General features: G+C 35.1%; 1 protein-coding gene across 2 annotated transcripts in view; it reads left to right on the top strand.

Annotated features, from left to right (window-relative positions):
- SMCHD1 (structural maintenance of chromosomes flexible hinge domain containing 1) overlaps positions 1-23,699 on the top strand; it is a 69,622-nt gene that overhangs the window by 41,280 nt on the left and 4,643 nt on the right. For both annotated transcript variants that reach the window (XM_041477752.1, XM_041477753.1), the window contains 19 exons: positions 302-390; positions 1,515-1,633; positions 2,291-2,458; positions 3,503-3,628; positions 5,518-5,597; positions 7,053-7,210; positions 8,823-8,938; positions 9,380-9,441; positions 11,480-11,567; positions 11,973-12,104; positions 13,283-13,432; positions 16,812-16,938; positions 17,105-17,224; positions 18,494-18,579; positions 19,605-19,727; positions 19,936-20,126; positions 20,886-20,995; positions 22,285-22,355; positions 23,253-23,424. In XM_041477752.1, the coding sequence (XP_041333686.1) occupies positions 302-390; positions 1,515-1,633; positions 2,291-2,458; positions 3,503-3,628; positions 5,518-5,597; positions 7,053-7,210; positions 8,823-8,938; positions 9,380-9,441; positions 11,480-11,567; positions 11,973-12,104; positions 13,283-13,432; positions 16,812-16,938; positions 17,105-17,224; positions 18,494-18,579; positions 19,605-19,727; positions 19,936-20,126; positions 20,886-20,995; positions 22,285-22,355; positions 23,253-23,424 (2,288 nt within the window). The remainder of the gene's footprint in view (positions 1-301; positions 391-1,514; positions 1,634-2,290; positions 2,459-3,502; positions 3,629-5,517; positions 5,598-7,052; positions 7,211-8,822; positions 8,939-9,379; positions 9,442-11,479; positions 11,568-11,972; positions 12,105-13,282; positions 13,433-16,811; positions 16,939-17,104; positions 17,225-18,493; positions 18,580-19,604; positions 19,728-19,935; positions 20,127-20,885; positions 20,996-22,284; positions 22,356-23,252; positions 23,425-23,699) is intronic.

The following is a 23,699-nucleotide window of genomic DNA, read 5'->3' as shown; positions in this document are numbered from 1 at the left end:
ATTACCTGTTTATTACTCTTAGTGAGTTTAAGACTTGTATCTTATAAAGTTTATTAAGAGGAATCTGATTCTAAATTACTTCAGTGCACTTAATGTGATTTTTATAGGTCAGAATTAATTAATTCACAGTACTCTGATGCCAGGGGTAGATTTGCAGCAATTAGTAATTTCAGAGGTCTGCAGTCAGAAAATAAAATACACTACATGACCAAGCATTAAGATTCTTTAAGATATTTATCATGCCTGCTATGATGTTATATTTACCTTTATGAGAGAAATAAGTCAATTTTCATGTGCTCAGACCAGTTCCTGATGAACCCAAACACATTAAATGTAAACTAAAAGGCTCAAACACTCTGCAGATGGGTGAAGAACTGCAGAGTGAAATTGGTAAGTTGTTTGCATATTCTTCATTTTCTTCTAAGTTGTATTTCTTATTCTTGGCAGTTTAAGACTGTAATGTATACAGATGTCATAGAGAAAATTACCTTCAACTACTTTAATATAAAAAACAGGTTTACATTCTCATTCAAAGAAAGATGTTCGGACTTCTATATTGCCATTTTACAATACTGGAGTTACTCTCTGATAAAATTTTCTTCTTACTTTGTACATCAGGACATTCATCATCATAAATTTTTGTTTAGTTCATGTGTTCTGAAATCTCAAAGGCCATAACAGCATTCAGACTATTGCTAAGGCATGGACTTCAAAGTGACACGTTTTGAGTTTAACTTTAATCTAAGAGGAAGGCATATTTGGGATCAGTCTTCTCATTCTCCTTTGGTTTCTGTATGCAGTTGCCACATGGCATAGTGAGAAATAAAAAATTCTTTCAGTATTTTGGGACATTAAAAGCTTGTGTGTGAATGAAGAAAGCATATAGAACAAAAAGAGATAGAAAAAAAAAAAGAGGTTGAAAAAAGCTTTCAATTTTAAGAATTTTTTTTTCTTTTAACTTTTTGGTAAGAAATAATCTTTTTATTCAAAGAAGAGGGAAGCACAAATATGGGATATAACTAAACAGATACATTTGGTTTATACCCACAAGACTGGGGGTTCTTATCAAAGTATATAAAAACCTGAAGAGAGTGTAAAAAAGCTGGGCTTTTCCTGGGTGTGTTCAGAGACTGTAAATAGAGGCAGTGGGTACCAAGCGAAACACGGGATGTTCCCCCTGGACATCAGGAAACACTTTTTCACTGTGAGGGTGACTGAGCACTGGCACAGATTGCCCAGAATTTGTGAAGCCTCCCTCCTTAGAGATACTCAGAAGCTGTCTGTCTGCAACTGGCTCAAGGTCACCCTACTTGAGCAGGGGGTTTGAACCAGATGACATCCAGAGACACCTTCCAACCTCAGCTTGTGATTTAGTGATAGTTATTTAAATTTTCTCTATATTGTGTCTGTGTTGTGTACTTTTATATTCCGTATGATGTATAATGTTTCATTAAAGCAGCTGCTGAGGTAATCGTCCTAATAATCATTTTAATCATCATCATCTTTTTTAACAGATGTAATGATTACAGATCAGTTTGGAAATCATGTTCAAACAGTGACATCTGCATGTGTAAATTCCCTAGGAGTTTCTGGGCCTGGACTTGATAAATCAAATTTGAAAATAACTTGGCAGGTATTTATAAGATGTCATACAGTTTATTTCTTTGCAGCATTTGTGTGGTAATTGTCTTAATTCTGTTACACAGAACTGAACCAAAATTATGGAAAGGTAGTCAAATTACATGCTAGTTGGTCGCTTAAGGCATTAAAATTGTATGATCCTGTTCTAAGGAGCACAGCTGCATCTGTTAAAAACTTTATCACTGCTGCAGCTATACAATGTGGAGGCCAGTTCACTCTGTGCTTCAGTCAGGTTTGCTTTGTTTCTAGGTTGTTGTTCCATATGTTTTCTTCTATCTTGCTTTTAGTCTTTTCTTCTGTGTTTTTTTATGTTGGTACAGTTGATTTTAAGATCTTTTGAAGAATCTTGTAGAACGGACTTGTATCTATACCTTTTAAAATACACTGGATAGAACCTGAAGAACAGGTTTCTGAGAAATTCTTGAGTTTGAAATGGGTCACTTCTTACTAATTAAGTTAATTTAAATTTAAGAGAAGGAGTAGAACTTGTAGTTTAATTTTTAGTCCACTAGTCCACTGTCTCACAGTAAAAATACCAAACAGTATTTTAAACTACCAAACAATATAGCGTGCTATATTGAAAAAATACAAATAAATTTTACTTTGCTTTGTTTGTTCTTGATAAAATCTTCTCTTTTTTTCTCAATAGGAAAGTACTCAAACAATGAAAGTAAAAGGTATTCGATACAAACCCTGTTTACTCGGAAGCAAAGAATTGTGCTTTGCCTGGCGTGAATTTTCTGACTTTATCAGAGTGAATTTAGTAGCAGGATCCCCAGCTAAATTGCAGTTTGTGGATTGGCCAGAGCTAGAAAAGGTAAGTTGAACAATTTTGCTTTGAAAAAAAAGCAACATGGTCTCTAGTGAGGTATTTTAATTCAATTTTTCATACAACAGCTAACTACATTAGGCTTTTAAAAGCAAACTTATTTTGGAATAATCTAATTCGTATGTGTATGTTTACAACCTTAAGTATTGTAAACTTTATTCTGCCCCATTTGCCTTTCTACAGATAGTGTAAATTTGGTGCAGTAATTTTGCTGTGGGCTGGATCCTGATACCCATCTTTCACTGCTGTTTTCCAAAGATACAATGCTTAGTGGTAGTAATGGCTGGCACTCATCTCTCTGTCTCTTACTGGGGTTTTTTGATGTTCAGGATGTAGGATGGCAGGCCCAGATTTACTTCACTTTACATATGTTTACTGTCACAAAGTAAACACTTAGAGACAGTGGAGTACAGGACTTAAAGGAAATGGCTGGAGATTTTTGGTGCTGTGCATGTATTTGCTTTAGGTTTTTAAAATTACTTTTCAGTTCTTACTTTGGCTATTCAAAGAATAGTGCTTAACTTCTTGCAGAAACCAGAATAGAAAATTGAAAGTAGAAAAAAGAAAATTCTATGTCTGAATAGAGGACAGGAATCAAGATTGGTGTTTTGGGAAAATGGAGAAAGAAGTTACTGAAGAAAATTAAACAAAAGGTTCAGGGAGTGTAATAACTATTATTGTTCTCTAGGCAGCTGTTTAAGTATATCAGAAAATAAAAGTTTTAGGCCATAGCTCTTCCTACAACAAGAACACTGATGAGGCCTTCAGAATAATGTCCTTCCTTTTAGTCACATCAGCATGAGTAACCCATGCCATTTAATTCAAGTAGTGCATTTTATTCTGAAACGAGGCTATAAACAAACTCTAGAAATACATGCCTGCATACCATTCAATCATAGTCTAGCTGTTCTGGGAGACAGGTAGTATGGGAAAGGTGGACTCTGTTGCTCTGGGAATTCTGAACTGCTGTGAATGTCCAAGATATGTACAATTGAATATCATTTGAGTATCATGTATTTGTATCTCTTCCAGCCTGTTGCAGTGATTAATGGTAGAGAATTGCAGAGGCCCCTAATTGTTCAGTTGTGTGATCAGTGGGGAAATCCATCTCCTGAACCTAATGTCAAAATCAGCCTTACAAAGAGTAACAACTTAAAGGTAAGCATTGGCCTTATTAGGTAAACTTTGTTTAACACAAGTTTTGTTGTCATGTCTGTGGTATGTTAATTTTCTAGACATTTTTTTAAATATTAATAAAATATTGTAAGAGCACAAAAGAGTAACTAGTCCAGTATAAGAACTGTGGCAACAAATATCATAAACTGGTCCCAGTACAAAAACCACAAATAAAAAAAATTCGGATAGGACAGGGTCTGTGTATAATTCAAATACATTCCAGATATTCTGCACAACATTTTTCCAATTTTGCATCCACATCACATTACCTCATCTCCCATGTTATCAGAGGTAATTTACTGAATGATAGTAATGACAATGGTACAGTTTCAACTAGCAACCAAATAATTTTTATCTGGTGGTTCTTTGATTTTGATTCCTGAATGTATGACTTACTGGTCTATATGTAAAGCTGGTGCTGACCAGCTTTGGGCCCTACTTGATTATCCTGTGAAAAGCAGGATAAATGAAATTAAAACAATGAGGATGCCCAGATTTAAGTGGTTACTGTCTGTTCCGTAGTGAGGTATGAGTATCAGATGGTTTTCACATCAGTCTGTGCAAAGGAAGGACTTTGAGAGAATACCCCATTCATTAAAAATTTACTCCGGTGTTTGAACAAAAAAGGGAAAGTCAAACATTCCTACCTGTCAGTACAGAGACTGTTATACTGAATATATATTACCAACACAGGATATATTCACCCCCCTCTGCACATAGCATTTTTTCATTCGCTGTGGGTCCTGTTCCCTTCTTGTTCCTGCTTGTCGTGCATTTGCGTTCCTCAGTTTTCTCAGAATAAAAAACAGCCAAGAACCCTCTTTTGCTCACTCCTCCAGAGCTGTGCCACAACCTTAGCTTTTGCCCAATTTAACTATGCTATTATTATTTTTTTAATTGGATATTTTGAATGAGATTTCTTGATATCCTGAACACGTTTTTTTTCTGCCTTTTTTACTCTATTGCCACAGAACCCTGTGTCACAGTTTGGGGATTTTTTTTCTTTACACCAACTACTGCCTTTATGGTGTCAGCTGAAGCTCACTGTGGTGGGTTCCAGTTACGTTCTTCTTGAGAGAAGACACAACCTGGGCGGTAGCACTGCGTGGTTTTGCTGCCTGGTCAAAGAGATATTGTGGTGGCATGCTGTGTCTTTTCAGATTTTTTACCTTCTTTCAGGGAGCACCAGCAGCATGTCTTAAGAGTCCACATGTTCTTTAGCTTAGTGGGATGTGTCCAGGAGAAAGTGTTCTGAAAGCAAAGGTTGATCATTGTTATAAAGTGTTTATTACAGCATGCTCTGCATTGGCATTTCCAATAGGTTGTATGCACAGTCTCCCAAAAGAAATGAGAAGATTTTGGGAATGAAAATTCTCAAATAAGATGTTCTCTATATTTCAGGTTGCACCCTCTAAGTCTCCAAAGCCTGATACTTGGCAGTTGCAGCATGCATTCCCTGTACTCCTTTATCTTACAGATCCAAAACTGAATAAGAACTGGAGGAACACTTTAACAAGCACTAAATAGTCTGTAGAAAGTTTTTTGGATCTGAAAATAAACTCAGATTAACATCTGCTATGGATGATATGATAGCGTCAGTAGCAGTTTAAAAAATAACATTTATAACATATTTGAATATATTAATGAAGACTTATATCCTAATTCAGATGAAGTGATTGCTTTTAAAAACTGGTAGAGAATTTGAACCCTCTTCCTTAATACTGTCTTAATAATAGTATATCTTTCCCTAACTTACAGTACAAAATTTTAGCTACAGCTCAGATGAACAGACAAATTGCAGGCAAATGAGGTAAACATTTTATCCTAAGACTATTTCTGTACCATTGAAAGATTTTTTTTTTTTTTGACAGCTTGTTCCTTCAAACCAGCAACATAAAACAGATGACGCTGGTAGGGCTAACCTGGGAGTTTTTAGTATTCACGCACCTAGGTAAGTAGTGAAAACCAGATGGATTTCATAAAGTACTACCAAGTATTTATTAATCTAGAGCTAAGATTTACTATTTATATGCAGGTGGATGGCCAGACAGTAAGTTCTAAAAATCTAAGTGCTTAACTAAATGAAATTCAGTAGCTGCTTCTTTTGATCTACTGAGAAGCTGCTGCTGTAGTTTTCTGAATCTTGTTTTATTGTGGCGATGGTAAACATCATCTTATTATTGTCAACCTGCATCAAGTGCAAGTGGTATTATAAACCACTTTCATGTTTTGAAATGTACAGTCTTTAGGTGGCTGCTCCAGACAGTATGCTTTTAAAGTAGGAACACATTCTAAGATGGTTTAGATCCCACTTTTCTCTGTGTGCTAGACATCGTTTTAAAGGATTAGGTAGAGTGTCCAAAGAAATTTTAAATAGATGTATTTCATTTTTCCTGTTTGCAGTTCAACTGCTCAAGTCTCATTTCCAGCAGATGTGTATCCTGTGGCTCCTGCTTCTTCATTTTGTGTTTCTTCATGCTCACTTCATGTATAGCTTCCCTTACACACTTATATCCCATATGGCTTTTCAAATTCATAATTTCTGTATCTTCCTCATATTCACAGTTCTGCAAACCACTCCCTGTATCCCCAAGTTTTTGGAGAATGAGTTGGCTTCAGGTTATTTTGAAGCTAGCAATAAGTGCTTGTTCTTTGCATTCAAATGTGGATGATTTGTCTTATAATACTCTCGCATTTGGAAATTTAAAACAGCATTGTTTTAAATGCTGTTGATAGTGCTCAGTGTACTTATGATGTCTGTGACTTGGTAGAAGGATGATGAATATTAGTTATCAGTTTACTACTGGAGATTAGAAACAGGTGTGACATCATAATATTTACAGCATAATCAAAACTGGCTGGGAAGTACAGCCTCTGTGCAGTTAAATACTATATTCCCAGTTGTATTTTTTTAAAAACTGGGAGTTTTTGAAAAAACTTGAAACTTAATACTGTAAAGAAAATCAGTTATTTGATAGCATTGAAGACATTACATACTTTCAGTGTACTTTGCTATATGTGACTGGTACTCAGATTCACTCTTTGGAAACTTATCAAAGCAGAATGCTCCTCACCATTTTAACTGCCTTCTACTTTACTGTCTTCTGCTACTTGAGGCTACAGTTGCTAGTGTCTTACAGGCAATGAAACGTGGTCAAAAAATGAAATATTAACACAAAATTAATAAGTTAATATAAATAAGTTAATATCTTAAGAACAATTTAAACTCATTACTATACTTATCTAACATTGCGTTAACAGTTCCTTTTTTTTCTTCTCTTTACTACTCCATTACTAGATATTGTTTAGCATGCTTTCATGTACATTATTCAGACTTCAAGTTAGTTGAAAATTGTCTTTGCAGAAGAGATTTTACATCTGTTTTTGTGATTTCTGTATTTTGCAGGGGAGAGCACATTTTACAGATTAAAGCCTCATACAACAAGGCTATGTTAGATTGTCTTGTAATGACAATAAATGTCCTGCCTGATCCTGAGAAACCTGTCTGCCTGAATGTTAAGTATGACAAAAGTCCTTCTTTTCCAGCAGGAGGTACCTTTCCTGGTAAGTATATAAATTTTTGGTGGAAACCAGTCATTCAAGAGCTTTGAAAATCTGTGGTAAACTGTTATGGTGGTTACAGTGGCCCACTGTATTTTCTTTTTCTGGTCTGTTTTCTCAGTTCTTTGTAACAGCTGTGTCTGAGATGTAACACTTGGACAGGAGAGATACGTAGGTCATCTTTCAAAAGCATTTCAAAAGACCTTATTTATTTGTTCCAAATTGCTCCTTTTATCCATCTATAAATGGTAAAACTACAGAATCTCTTTTCTGTCTTGCTAAAATATGATCTAGCTAGTGCATGTATGTTTTCCCTCATCTCTTTCTCTGGAATAGTAGCAAAGGAAGTAGCTATGAAATTCTAGGCCAGCTGTGAGCCAAGACAAACCAAAAGTAATCAGCAGGAGGACAAGACAAAATATTCTTTTCTCCTGCTGTATTCTCCCACACCTGGCTGTTATAACTTGATTAGCCAATGTTTTTATGTCAGGAAGTTTTTGTTTTTTAAAATACTTCATACAGTGTTATGACCATGATTAAATTCACAAAGTATTTAGTTTTTCCTGGAGGAATCATAAAATGACAGAGTGGTTTGGGTTGGAAGGGACCTGTAAAGTCCTCTACCTCCAGCCTCCCTGCCAAACAGGCATTTTTCAAACGTAGTGTGTAGTGTAAATCAGCCAGGTTTTTAGTTAAGAAGGAGAATTAAACAGCTTCTTCAGGACAATATATATAGTATATTTGACATTAAATTATTAAATAATAAATTATGTATTAACAGCCTCATATTAAATAAATGAAATAACATCCTAATTATTTAATTTACTGTTGCTCTTAGGTATACCTGAGGGCAGGCGCTGTAATCTTGGAGGGGGGGTCATGCCTAAAATTTTCATGCACGTCAAATCATAGTCCTTCCTTAAAGTGCAAAATTCAGTCCTTCATGAACAGTGCAAGTTCATTTACATGCATTAAACCCATTTGCTTTGTTCATATTTTGAACTAGAAGAAGGGTAGCTTTGTTCTAGTTTGGATTCCATTTCCTTCAGATCACTGCACTTTCTATAGGACCTACAGGAAAAGTGAAATTTTTCATACTGGGATATAAAACGGCAGGTAGTTTGACTGCAAAACCTGACAGTCTCCCTATAGCCTATTTCTAACAGAGAGAACTGTGTGATCCTAGTCTGCAAGAAATAAAGCACTTGTGAAGGAGAAGTGGGATTTAGATTTCCTGTCCTTGAAGGAAGGAATCACCTACTTAACTAGCTGCTGGTACTCATTCCTGAGAGCAAGAAGTAGCCTGGTGTTCTGTTTTGATAAGAATGGTAATTTGAGAAAGGCAGATTTGAAATTTTAGGATTTTTTTTTAAGCTGTCATATAGTAGGTGTTTGGTTTTTCCTAAGGATTGTTACCTGGTCTGATTACAGGGATAAGAAGGGAAGGTTTTTCATACCTGGTTTGAAATTCTTAGTGGTTTTGGCTCTTTTTGAAATGCTTGTTTTGTAAGTCGTTTTTTTTCTCTTTAAGTATGAGGGAGACACAAATTAATGAAGTTTGAGCTGCTTAATTCTGAATAAAAATAATCTTCAAAACATGTTTTTTATCCTACAGATTTTATGGTCAGTGTTCTTTCTGAAAATGACACCATTATTAAAAATATTAATCCAGCACGGATTTCTATGAAAATGTGGGAAGCACAGAGCAGCCGGGTTAGGACACCAATTGATGTAAGTCATCAAAATGCATTTTCAAAATGGGTATGAAAATGCCAGCATAGGACAAACATCGTAGAAGCTGTCTTTCATTTGACTTAGATCTGGGTCCTGTTCTAGATTTTAAGTAACAAATATTGCAGATCAACCCTCCATGTTTATTAGTGTCTGTCCTATTACAACTTGTCAGATTGGTCAAGCATCAGTACTACAGTAATGACTAAAATGTTGCTGTTCTGCAGAAGCTAACTTATAGCAGGGAGAGTATTAGAAGTAACCACACTGAATTTTGCAAAGAAAAGCCTGAGAATTAAGAACATGAAATTAGTGTCTAAAATACAGGCTGTCTCATGGATTCGCTGTGGGCAATCAGTACTGCAAATCATTAAGACTTGGTAGCATATTGTAAGTTAAGTATTTTCAGTACATTGCATTAAATTTTTTGCATCTTTACAGGTTACAACGTTTAGCTGTAGTAAAGTGAAGGATGATAAGGAAGATGGCTTCTTCTACTTCAGGTATAACAGCATTTATTCTGTAATTACTCATGGAACTTACTATACAAAATACATACTTTGAAAGAGAAAGAAGAGTTTTATTTTTTTTTGATAATAACAGTCCATCACAGAATTAGCATGATACAGAAGAGGTGAAAGATACTAGCAAGATGCATTGAGATGAAGATTGAATTATTTCCTAGATACTTTTGACATTTGTATAATCTGAGAGTAGAGAAGAAAGGAGTCTAAGATAATATATTACAATACATTTTGAGAAATGCTAGCAATGAGGGAACTAAATCATCAGCTTGTGACTTATAAGGTAACTTTCTTTAATTCTTTTCAATATTGCTTTAACTGCTGTAGAGTTGCAGGCTGGACAAAGCAGGCTTAACTCTTTTTTTACTATCTTCTCTAGCTGTGCATCAATCCTGAGCCATGACATTGGTCCTGTTAGTAATCATTCCTTGGGCTACTTAGTGAGAAATAGTGTTTTAAATGAAAGGTGTCAGAACTAGAGCTCATCATAAGCTGGTGCCTGACTGCCACATTCTTTCTCCATCTATTTCTAGTAGACAATCTATGGGATTAGCTAAATAGTTATGGGACTGGCTATTGATTTAAGCTTTTGCCTCCTGGGAGTGGGCTTGTCTTGACATAGGTGCCTGTAGTTTACTTGTTGTCCACAAGTGTCCAGAATTAAAACTCCCAGCCTTATTGAGAAATTTGAAAGGAGAGTACACACTGCCCATTAGCAGCCCTTGTAGAAGAGTACATTTTACATGTTGCTGCTAGTGTCTGTGGCATCACTGTCTATCAGTTGACTTCCTTTCAAGTTTTCCTGTTCTTGGCACACTCTGAAGGTTATTATGTATTTATTGCCAGTCAGTAACATGGATGCCATTACACAGTCTTAAACAACTTCCATAGCAATTGTTATTTCTTTTTCTAAAGCCTACGTCTGTTCAGCCATGAGATCCTCAGCTGATTATTTACTAATTAGTGTTTTAATGTGTCCTGACAAGGCAGATGCTACTGTCAGTCTTAAGCTAGATAAAATGAAGAAAAGAATTGTTACTTCTGTATGTGAAAGCTAAAAAAGGAAAAGTCATGGTCTATTCTAGAAATATTAAAGCTTTTGAGATTTCATTTTTTCCAAGCTAAGCATTCCAGGGAATCTTGCATAATAGTCCTTCCCAGACAAAATCAGAGGAAATAAATTACTTAATGTTGACAAAACAGTTAAACTGCTACATGTTGAAAACAAGAGTTTTCAACAATATATTTCAACAAATATTCAACAAATAATTCAAGAATGCCACATGTCATGCTTGGAGAAATACATGCATCTTGGCTGCTTGCATCTCTTCAAAAGTTTGCAAGCATTTTTAAGTCACTGCTGTCTCTTGCTGAATACTGCAAAGGTCCTCTGGATGCACGTGGCCTTCCTTGCTGGGTGAAATTATAGCAGCAGAACCTCAGGTGTCTGGGCTTTTCTTCATGTTTTGGTGGTAGGGGTTCTTTGCCAGTGGTCTACACTCTGGAGTGCTGTAGGTTAGAAGGAAAAATCTTTATTTCTCTCTCACTGTACTCAGCCTTGACCAGTGGTCCAAGTCACCCAACTTTGTACAATCTGACTAAGAAAGGAATTAGATACTCTGATTTTATGAAAATTTTATTAAATTTGGAGAGAAATGGTGGTTGTTCCAGATCTAGACATGTCTATGTTTTGTTCTGGTAGCTTTATGAAAATTCTGAATAGGAAATTAAATGGTCTAGGCTTGCAGATTTCTGAATAGGGCCATGATAAACTTCCTGTCATCTAGAAGAGACAAACTCTTGGAGGAAACTTCCCTCGTTCAAGCTTCCAAAAGCCATACTCTTAATTCTCAGGGCAGTTTGATGGCCTTCTTGCTGAAGGAGGAGTATTATGCCTTAGTAGGGCTTTCTAACTAGTTTGGAGGACTACTCAGAGTTTTAATTGCTTGTGTACTTACATACTTGTGACTGTAATATAGTCTCATGTTTGCTTGGGTTTTATTTTTTTTTTTTTTAGGGATAAAGTAGTTCCAGAGAGAGTGGGCACTTATATGATCCAGTTTACCTTTGCAATGGATAAGACAAATATGCTCAACAGTGAGCAGGTTTGTATCTATAATTAATTGCTAGTAGCCAAGAACACATAATACAGAATCATCTGGGTAAAGTGTTAGGGTACTTTTTAGGTTCAGAATGGAAATATTTCACTCACAAGTTTTGAAAAAAAATTATATTTTTATTTTTGATAGCTACTGATTTCAAACTGTTGATTATCAAAATATGTTTTCATTAACTTCTATAACCAACAATTTGACAGTATAACAGAGGTGCATAGTTTGCAACCTAGCAGAACTTCTTTGTGGTTGTGCTAATTTATTTCAGGTCTGTCTGTAAATTTTGCATACATTTGTTTCAGTGTTTTTTGAGCAACCCAGGTGTGCAGGTGATTTGTAGTTAATTATATCAGTCTTTATTTTGTTTTGTTTTATTTTTCCTTCTTTTTCTGCTAGATTATAATTGAAGTTGTACCTAATGACCCTGTACGCTTGTTACCTGATTCTTTACCAGCTACTCCAGCAGTTTCCAATGTTCGAGCTCTTACCAGCCGTACACTGGTCAAGGATTTATACCTCCATTTAATGGTAACTATACTTCTATACAAAATCATAATTAAGGAAATATAGAAGACTGCTGAAACTATGTTGAATTTTGCTGTAAGGCGTTTGCTACTGTTTCTTTGCAGATTCACTTCATTAAAAAAGATGTTAATCAGTGATTTTTCAGCATATGACAGGTCCATCTTCTTTCATTTACATATGGGTGGCCAAAACTGTCATCCATATGTAAATGAAATGTTTAGTCCTTGCTGTCAGGTATTTCAGTTGAAATCCATGTTTTGTTGCACACAAAAAAATTGTTTCAAGAATAGATTCTAGTGGGAAAACACTTGCATGTACACCAGATATTTCTTTCCATGATTTTTCTTCCCAGGTACAGTTTCTGTTAGAAATCTTACATTACCAAAAATAAGGTTTCTTGAACTTTGAGTGTTCACAGGGATAAAAGGACACACTTAGAAGCTATCATAATAACAAAGCAGACTCAGCTTGTGGAAAAGTAATTTAATTTAATTCCCAGTTAAAAAAGATTTGTGTCATAAGAAACAAAGACCAAAAAACTAAAGCAACACCTGCTGCCCCACCCTTCCTAGGCTCAGCTTTGTTCCAGATTCCTGTACCCTCCCCCAAGCAGTGCAGGCGGATGGAGAATGGGGACCACAGTCAACAGCTCCTCAGCTCTTTCCTGCCAGTGCTTTTTCTTTAGTTTCCCTGTTCTAGTGTGGGTCCCCTCATGGGCCACAGTCCTTCACGAACTGCTCCACTGTGAGCCCTTGCCGCAGGCTGCAGTCCAGGAATTAGCAGCCTGGTTTAGCATGGGGTCCTCCATGGGCTTCCATGCAGGTCTCTGCTCCACTGTGGTTCTTCATTGGCTACAGGGAAGTACCTGCTCCAGTGTAGTTTCCCTCTGAGCTGCAGGGGAATTTCTGCTCCTCCTGCTGTTCCTTCTCTCACCATCTACTGTTTTCTCTTTTTTTTTTTTTTTTTCCTTCTCACCTGCCTGTGCATTTCTGCCCATTCTTAAATATAAAGAAACACCATTTTGGCTCAGTGCTCAGTTGGAGCACTGGCCATGTCCAGCCTCTCCTCACAGAGGCTGCCTCTGCAGAAACTGCTAGCACCCTGCCATATAAATCCAGGGCAGTACAGGAATGGATTATTTATCAGTCCCAAACTAACTTTAATTTCTTTTTTACTCACAGGATGAATATAACAACCACACTGGACTTGATCTGGTTGGCAGAATAATAACAAAAATTAAAAGCCCCAATGAAGAAGATATAGAGATCCCACAGTTTCAGGGGAAAGTCAGTACAGTAGAGTTTCCATTGGAGAGTGGATCAGCTGAAATTGTAAGTGACTGAAATACAGAGCTCCGTGAACACTGTCACTGTGTGAGGCTTATTTTGCTGCAGTTTTAAAGTTATCTTACACCTCATTGTGTTCTGTGGAGATTTAGTTTATATTGTAGCTTTCCCTTAGAAATAGGTAGATACTTATTTCTTCTGTGTTTGGTTGCTGATTTTCAGAAAACCTGAAGGAAAGACATTCTTTAAAAAGTTTATCCTTTCCAAGTGAGGGAAGTGTACAGGTACTTTCAGTTAGGGACCAGTACATTCAGGAAAATCCAGGAAAAATGTTTTCTTCCTTTGAATTTCACATGTGAATAACACTTAACCAGTTTACTTAAACCATTACTATTACCGGTATTTTACATTTTCATTTATAATACTCTTAGGCTGTGATATCTTAAGATCATTTAGAATGACTTCTTCATATATTTCTAATTAAATTTTGCTAGGCTCTCTTTACTTTTTGTCTAAGTAGTGGGCATATATATACTTCGTAGAAAGGCGTCCTACCCTCATTTTGCAAGGATAAAACTGCCATTTTTCTTTGTGCTTTGTTTCACTCATTAATGCACCTGGCTGTTAAAAATGCTTTCCTTATTTTGGTTTGAAAATCTCTGGTTTGGAATCTCTGACATCATGCATACTCTGAAAGTACTGCATATTGTAGTCATGTCACTGCAGTCACTTTTTCTTCAGCAAATACAAATTGAATTTTAAAACCTCTAAGTTCCATCTGTCACAGCTGCTATAAAATATCATACAAAGACACAGTGTAAAATGTGCACATGCTCAAAACCAGGAGCTGTTCAAAACACACCAAAGAAAATCCAGCTGAATGTGGAGTTTCTTCTGTGTAGAATGGTCACAATCTTTGTCTACAATCTCAAGCCTACACAAAACTTCAATCGGTAGTATTCCTGTAGTGAAACAGTTGTATATTGATTTTTCTTTTCAACTTGAAATATGTAAGAATGGCAGAACAAAATTATACCCCTACTTCATTTGGTTGTCACTTCTTTTAAAAGTCTGACATCTACAGAAGTCTTGAAACAGTTAGAAGGTGTACCGAAGGAGGATCCAACTTTTTAAGGACATTTTCTCAGCCACCTTTTCTAGCTTGCTCTTTGGAAGCAGCTTTATGACAGACCAACATCAGTATGTGCCAAGTGGAGACAGACACTGCATAGCAATCCAAACGAATTCTCCAAATACATCTTGGAAATCCCCACCATAAGACTACAGTAGAATCCTAAAATCTACAGGTCCTACATAGAAAATTCTTTATAATATATTTTATTCAGTACATTGACTGCTTTTATGGAGCTACATATATGAAACTGAATGACACAGCATAAGTTATTCTCTGTCAGTAACAGTCAGGAACAGAAACATCTAGTTAACATGGCCAAATGTTATTAATGGGCCAAAACTCTAATCCATACAGAAAAGTGACAAAATATGGATGAAAACCAACCTAGTAAAATAAAATGTAGAGACTGAATAGAGGTATCAGATAAAATTAATATACCAATTGGTTTATGGTACACTCTTGGGTTTCTCTGGTTTCCGTAACATGTTTCAGGAGTAATTAACTGGTTTGTGAAGGCATTTTTCTCAGGCAGATGGGGTTAAGAAAAGGTGCAAAAGTATAGCTAAAAGATCAGCTTAAACTACTGGTCTAACAAAACACTGAAATTCTGTATTTACACCTGTGGTAAAAGGTGTAAATTGAACACCTTTGTATGGGTAACAATAACCCCATATACAACCTGTGACAGTTCAGATAAAATTACTGGATGATTTTGAAGACTTTGTTAATGCAAAAATAATTTTTTTGGTTTATCTCCATGTAGTAACCTTCTGTTCCATAATTGTGACCTGAATTCTCTAGTTCCCCATCAGTGACAAAGCTGACCTGTGTAATGGAGGGGAGAGTGTGCTGAGTTTCATGGTATTTGGGGGGTTAGTTGTTTGGCTTGTTTTGCCTTCCCCCCCCTCTTTTTTTCTTTTTTAGTAAGCCAATAGAGTGCTTTTTTTCTACTTGGGTATTCCTGGATTGGTGGAAGATGGAGGGTTTTGCATGCTTATTCCTTTTTATTACTGTGATCTGAAGATATTCTGCTACTTATGTAACTTGTGTTCCCCAGTCATCCATGGGGACCAATTGCATTTCAGTGAACCCAGTATCTCTTCCCCACCTCAGGCAGTTTTCAGGCATCTGGTTTATACTGAGTTCACTGACTTCAGCCTACTCACAAAACCCATGTGGAAAGGATTTGTTGGTTGTGATGCCCTGTCCTTTTCATATGACTTGTAATGGGGAGGGGAAGGAACATACTTGTTTTCTTCAAGTATTTTGAAGTGGTCCCATATTGTTTGTAAAGACAGTTGTATGCAATTAGCACAAATGATGAAAGTGATAATCTGACATGTTTATCCTTAGTCACAAGTTCAGGAATACTAAACTTGTTTAGTGAAGGAAAATGTTAACATGTTTGTTGGCATATATTTTCTAAGGAAAAGATATTTCCACTACAGACTGCTCCTGATAAAATACGTAGCTGCAATATTTTTGAAAGCTATGAAGCTGTCTTTGAAGGTTATATATCTATCTCTTCTTTTAGGCTGCAGCCATCACTCTCTTGATTTGGCCAGTTGAGTAGCAATTTCTACATGTTAAAGTATGAGTTTTATTATAAGAATTTTTAATTTTATGCATGATACCTTTCCCAAAGTAGCAACGCATTCAGATAGTACCTTTACTAATTTTATTTCTGTTTACCTGTATGGTTTTATAATATTTCTCACGTTTATAAAGTAAGGCAAAAGATTTAGTATGCCTTTTCAATAAGGAATTGATAAGAAGTTAAATGTTTATGATAGTGTTTGGATGTATACTGTTCATTCATTTGGGATTTGCTGTCTATTTCCATGGTAGCAGCAGTAACTTTAACTAAGCACTGGGAATAGTTTGTTCTTCCTTCTCTGCATTTATGCTTTGGGTCTTTCTTTTTAATCATCTGTTTACATTTCACATACTGAATGAAGTACACCTGAGGATATCTTGCTTATCAGACAGTGCAGAGGATATTATTTCTGAGCATGTGTCTCTGAAATAAAATATATAGCCAAAAATACTAAGACTTTTTAAACAGGTAAAATGACAATCTTAATTCTTAAATAATAAAATAGCTGTATCTTTGCATTTTACTTTTGTTTAATTGTTATAAAAGGCTGTCTACTGTATAGACATCATGTGTTATGTAACTTACAAGATTTACATTTATGTAACTTACAAGATTTACATCTGAAGAATGTTTGTTTTGTGTGTAACCTCAAGCTTGGCCATAAACTTATATTTGTTTGTTTATTTTCTTAGAATTTAGTGCTGGCTGAAGACAGTCCTGGAAGAGATAGCACTGAATATATTCTTGTCTTTGAGCCACGTCTGCCAGCTTTGAAAAAACCTTTGGAACCATATTGTCTCTCATTTATGTTTTACAATGGTATGTTTCAAGTATTCTCAAATACTTGCTTTTCCTTAGAATCAGCTATTTTTGGATCCCTAATATGCTTTCAGAACTATGTAATAGCTTAATAGATTTTTGCTAATGCTTAAAACATATATGTTACTGTATGTTTTTCTAAAAGTGAATATGTTTATTTCTGTAGATTCCAAGAAGCAGCAGCTGATGGCAACACTGACCAGGGAGAAAGACCAATTATCTAAGTCCATAGATCTTTACAGAAAGATGTTTGATACTACGAATCAGCTCGTAGCTGAAATGAAATGTAAGTTCAAATATGTAAATAATTTTTCTGTGAATTAGACTTCCGTCCTATAATGATTTTGAGAATATAGAGAAGGGGAGAAAAATCAATATTGAAATCATGAGAGATAGTAATTAGAGGGTACAGAAGGGGTATATATCTTGCAGGGAAGCATCTAATTATTTAGCATTAGATGTTCCTACCTATAAAAGTCTTGGTTTGATGTAGAATGTCTTACATCAGAATTATCAAAAGGAGAAAAGAAAGTTGGTGTTCTTTTTATCCATGACTGCCTTTTACTCCCATCTTTGTGTGCTCATACATCTGGAAATTCAACAGTTGCCTAAAAACAATTTAAGAAGAATGAACTATAGATAATCACCTTTTAAAAAGTTTAGTCTTATGTTTTCAAAATGTTACTTTTCCCCCTCATGTTTGATCCTTTGTACATTATTCAGAAGTGTTGTGTAATTGTTTATGTTCTTCAGCAAATGTAATTCTTTATGAATGAAGGAAATGTTTTCTTTGCTGGTTTTTTTGTTTGAATCATCCTGCCTGTTGATCAAAAGGTTTGTTTTAATAATTGCATGTTAAATTTTTATTTTAAATAATCACCAAGTGTAACTAAAGCAGATTGGCATAGAAGATGCTGCTGTTTCTTGTAATTTTAATATTTCATATTTCCATTATGAATGGAAAATCTTGAATTCCAGTGTGAAAGGCATAAAATATTTGTTTCATACATGCACATCTGCAGAAAGTAAGTTAGAGTACAGCATTACACTTCATGTTTGAGTAATAAGATAATTTCAAATATAAACATGTTGTGAATAGAGGGTAGAAAGCAACTCACCTGTTTACTCATTTGTTTCTGAAATTAATTCAGATATGAGAGCTGAGGAAATAGTGTCGAGAAAGTGGTGTCCCATATAACAGACAAAAGAAGGTAGTGCCAGCCACCACTCTTCTCTTCTGTCTTGCCATTTCCCTGTTGGAGAACCATTTATAATGATAATTAACGATGAAAACTAAAACCAGCTAATGTTCTCAGACTGATATACGGTCTAGGCCCCTTTGCTTCTTGAAGCTGAAGGTGTGGCATCTGCTGAAATTGTTTAGAAACTGGACAAAATCGCAAGATTTTTGTTGAAAAATTCTTATATTCTGTGCTGAAATTAAGAAGCAGATAGGGTCAGTTGCAGCTGGTGTAATTCTGAAAAGTTGTAAGAAATTCTCTAAGTGTTCCATTGCTTCCTTTCACTTCCTCAGTCTCTTTTGATTTTGTTTCAGGTCAGGTTAAAGAAGCTGAAACGCGAGAAGCTCTCCTGAAGAATGAACTGAAAAAGCACCAAATTGAATTACCACAGACAAACACAGTATGACTTGATTCTTACTAAACTCCACTAATAGATCTAAAAATAATATCAATAATATATCAATACTAATATTGCTGAATCACACCTGTTACCAAAACAGTGAAAATTTAAACTGTAGAAAAATTTGTGAATCAATGTCAAACTTAAGGTTTTTTTTTTTTTAATTGTTCTGTTAGTGTGAGGATCTTTTAAAATACTGTTAAAGAACTAACAAAAACCTTGTATTTTATATCCTGGTCTTGTTTTTCTGCTGGTCATGTTTCTGCTAAGGATACCAGTGTTACTGGTACTGCTAGATGTTACAGTAGGTTTTTGGAGGTTGGTCAATATATATTGGATGTATTCTGGCATAAGTAAGCCAAAGGAAAGCACTTTGTTTTAGAGAATCAGAGAATTGCGTATGTTACTGCCAAAGTTAATGTAAAAGTAAGTTTGGAAATATTCAGGGCAATGTACCCCATTACTAATTTCCCTTAGAGATCCAATTATGTTTTAAGAAACTTTTTTTAAGTTTTCAAACTACTAACATTTGGGGGAAGAAAACACCTATGTAAACAATTATCTTTAGATCAAATAAAACCAAGTTATAGTCATTAATAATCACAAATCAGTAGAATTAAATTGCAGTCACAGTACTGAAGTTCCCCCTGCTGGCTAAATTTTTCAAGGCTGGACGTAGTCACCTTCTGAAATGGTTTCTTTTTGTGCATTCATGATTGTATCTTCCTGCTGTTTTAAACTTTCTTCACTTTTGTCTCTAATCCGGCACTGATAGTTCTTTGTGAAATGCTCCTTGAAACCCTTAAAAATTAAAGAAAAAAAAAAGTAATTAAAAAGTTTGGTCACAATTGCAGTGAGCTTTCCCTTTGCTCTTCTCTGGGATTGTGCATGGTGGTCCCTTATACATTAAAAGTCTGTTTCAGGTTATTGAATGTTATTGTTAGAAAGTTAATTGATGACAGATAACTACTTCTGCTGCTCAGTCCACTCATACATGCTTACTGATTTTAAATCTTCATTCTCAGCTTCAGTATGTGGATTCTCTTCTGAAAAAAAAGATGTTGGAACAAGAAGGAGTAATGAAGCAGCCAAGGAGAACTTGTACACTCCCAAACTATCCAAAAGGCAGCCAGGATATTCTAGGCAAGGTGAGTTTTCTTGCAGGGAGCCTTCTAATGAGTTCTGTTGGTTCCACAAAGTGCTAGTGATGAAAAATTATCCAATGACCAGCTGCCCTAACAGAGCCATCAACAGGGACTTAAATGTCTGTCTGAAGTTGCAGGATTATTGTGATTACTATGAAAAGGGGATGTGGTCTTGGTTTCTGTTTTGACTGTTGTAACTTCTGTGGTGCAGATTGCACATTTAGCTCAAATCGAGGATAACGAAGCAGCAAAAGTCATCTCTTGGCACCTGGCAAGTGACATGGACTGTGTAGTCACACTGACCACGGAAGCTGCACGTTCTATCTTCGATGAAACTCAAGGTCGACAACAAGTGTTACCCCTTGATTCTATTTACAAGAAGACACTTCCAGATTGGACCAGGTAGAGGAAAAAAAATGAAAGTTCTGCATTTGTATTACATACTTCAACTCTTTTTTTTTTTTTTGTCTAATTTGATTGTTAACTTCAATTAAAGATTTGAAGTATAAAATTCCTGGGTTTATTATTATAGCAACAGTAATCTCACTTGAAGTGTTAGCTGAAATCTCAGCTTTACATCTTTAACTGCTGTGTGATGTTCTTTATATAATAAGGAGTTTCTGTAATTTTTTTCTTCATGTCTGCATGTTTTCTAGAGCAGGAATTTATTTTAAATAATTATAGTGCTTCTAATCAGATTGTAACTTTCAAAAATCCAGTTTCAAAATACATTCATAAAATCATCTGTAGTAATAGAAAGTCATTTTGCTATTTCAGTAGCCTGAAAAATAAAGTACAGTATTTCTGCTCCTGAAAATAATTTGCTTATGAAGGTGACTGCTAATATAATAAGAATGCCCTTTACAAAAGATCTGATGTATAAATGTATTTATAATGTTCAAATTCTCAGTTTTCATAATACAGTGCACTAAAACTTGTGCATAAATTAGTCATATGATTTTGTTGGAAATAATGTCTCATAACAAATCAGCGTTTCACTAAAACATCTTCAATATAACTGGCATTTCAGATAATGGTGGGATCATTTATCTAATGTGGAAGTGTTAAGATACATTCAATTCCATTGGAGATTCCTGGCTAGAATAATGACAAATTGCTTTCTTTTTTTCTTCTCCTTTGCTGTCCCCTTTCTTTAACCAGACCTTTACCTCACATGAGAAATGGAAGAACCTTCTTCAGGCCTATTGGAAATCCTGTATTTGCCAGAGATCTGTTAACATTTCCAGATAATGTAGAGCATTGTCAAACAGGTAAATGATAAGAAAGAAATCATTAATAACTTCTTTCTTTTAAAGAATGAAATGCAGAAACATCACAAATTATAATCCCTTCAACATTTGCAAATACCAATGTACATTCCACCTGAGTTCTGTTGATAAAAATAGGAGGGCATTAGCATTAATTATTTTTAAACAAAAGTTGTGAAAATTTCAACCATGACCACTTTCTTCTGCTTGTTGTCTTAGTTTCATTTTCTCTACTTAGATGTGTGGCAGGTTTTTTCTTTTTTAAATTCCTGCAGCAGGAACTGACCATCACAAGATGAATTTTATAATCTCATAAAGCCTTTTGTTAGGCTTTGTTTCTAGTTTGGTTCTTCTCAGAAATATGTAATACATAGATTTAAGTACATGTAGACTGAACTGTACATAACTATGTATGTTATGCTTCAACAGCTTAATAGTTGTGAGAAATCTTTCAATTTTTATGTAGATTTTAGTTTAGGAAACTATCGTACTCTTGCTCTTTCTAACAATGTAGCAATCCCTACCTTTTCCTACACTTTTTTTAAAATTAAGTAGATCTGCTCCTTTATATGGAGAGTTGACATCTGCAGTTACTTCAGTAAGTTTTGCATTTTATTTCACGACTTCCCACTATTGAAGTATTCCTCTCTACTGATAATAAAGACCAATTTTTAACCCTGTGCATTTTCAGAAAGTTAGACATTGACAGACTTTTAACTATAAGTTCTTCTTCATGCCCCTTGAGAGAATTGAAAAACCACGTTGCATGACGTATCTTGTGCATGAATACCTTGTTAGATTCTGTGTGGAACAGACTTTTATTAGCAGAAAAGTCTTAAGCTCAGTTGGATCATTTGCCTGGGAATGTTTTTTTTCTTTGATAAACCATTGAAATATGAAGAAAAATATTAAGAAACTGAGAACAAAATTCAACATTCCAGGAGGATTTTTAAGAAGATAGCATTTATATAATTTCATGAAACTTGGAATTTTATTATGTGTGTCTTGATCAATGTAAAGTATCAAGAGTATTTTGTTGGAAAATGCACTCAATTATGCCAAAAGACACTTAAATGTACTAATTTTTTGCCTTATGAATTCACTGATGAAAGCAGAAGATCGCATAGCTGTCTCAACCTCAAGAGAATTTGTTGAAACAAAAATTATTTACATGTTATTTCCCTTGCACTTATCTTAGAAGCTGTAATAATGATGCCTCAGAATTGACTTTTGAAACCTCAAGTTATTTTGCTCCAGAGAAATTTCATAGTTCAAAAAATTATATTTTTCAGTGTTTGGTATGCTCTTGGGTGATACTATCATTATAGATAACTTGGATGCTGCCAACCACTACAGAAAAGAGGTATGTTTCAAATTTTCTCTAAATTTTATTATACAGATATATTGTAGAGCTACATATTTAATACATTAAAAACTTAGAGTAACTGCCAAGTTTAATGCTGTGTTAGCTGTAAGTGTGTTTAAGTGTGTTTAAGTGTGTTTAAGTGTCTGTGGGTCTCAAAGCACTTAACAGTGAATGAAATATCTGTTATTGGCACTGACAAAATTAGCTCCATTCAACAAATTCCATTATGTGAATGTTGCTATGGCACATGGGACCATGTTTCCAATGATAAGCATCTTCAGTTTGGCTGTGTTAGTGTTAAGCACAAGTTCTTCTGTACTTTCCTAGTCACTCTGTGTCATAAAACACAGGAGTCTAAGGCACGTGGTGAAATTTCAGGTCCACTTGACTAAAAATTTGATGTGAAACTTACTGGATATCTTAGAGACCCATTTTATTTAGGTTTAATGGTATGTGTTTTAGCAGGAAAGAGTTTCTGAGGAAGTGCTGACACTGGGCACTTTTACTTTCAGCCTATGAGTTTGCTAGAATCAAAAAAATGATTGAGCATAAGAATGTAGAACTGTACTGATTGCCACTGCTTCCTAATATATGTTGATAATCAGCTTCTCCCAGATATAGATCTAAATTCTGCCTTCAGATTTCTGGTAAAATATGAGAACACAAACCAAAAAAAAAAAACTGGTTTCATAAATATTGACAATAATGCTTAATTTTAATATACGCATTCTATTGCTTGAAAGCAAAGTCACAACGTAATTTCAGAAAATATGTTTTTCTTCAGGGGACAAAGTTGCATTGCAGTTGAAAAATACAAAGGTTCACTGCAGCATTGCTGAAAACTTAGATTTTCTGTGGAGTTACTAATATATTCTCGATTTTGTACCTGTGCAGGTTGTAAAAATTACACACTGCCCTACCTTGCTGACTAGGGAAGGAGACAGGATTCGCAGCAATGGAAAATTTGGAGGCCTGCAGAATAAAGCTCCTCCAATGGACAAGCTCAGAGGAATGGTATTTGGAGCACCAATGCCAAAACTTTACTCTACTATCTCTGGACAGATAGGTGGGTTAATGAAGTCACAAACATATAAAACTTACAAAACTATATTGCTTGTCCTATGTTTTTTATTCTCTGATGTAATACAGAAAGGAAAACTTCAATTTAGCATACAGTTATTTTAAGAAGTAGGAGCTGTACAGTGTTCTGTTTATAAATTTGCCTTTTCTTAAAAGCTTATAGCTATTACATTTGCTGAAATAAAAAGTAGTAATAATGAAACAATCCCTTTTTTCTTAGTCTTATTAAAGGAGTATGAGCAGTAATAATCATTCAGTCAG

Source organism: Pyrgilauda ruficollis, unplaced genomic scaffold (genome assembly GCF_017590135.1).
Source record: "Pyrgilauda ruficollis isolate IOZ18807 unplaced genomic scaffold, ASM1759013v1 scaffold41, whole genome shotgun sequence".
Lineage (NCBI taxonomy): Eukaryota > Metazoa > Chordata > Aves > Passeriformes > Passeridae > Pyrgilauda > Pyrgilauda ruficollis.
This window is presented reverse-complemented; position numbering and strand designations above follow the sequence as displayed.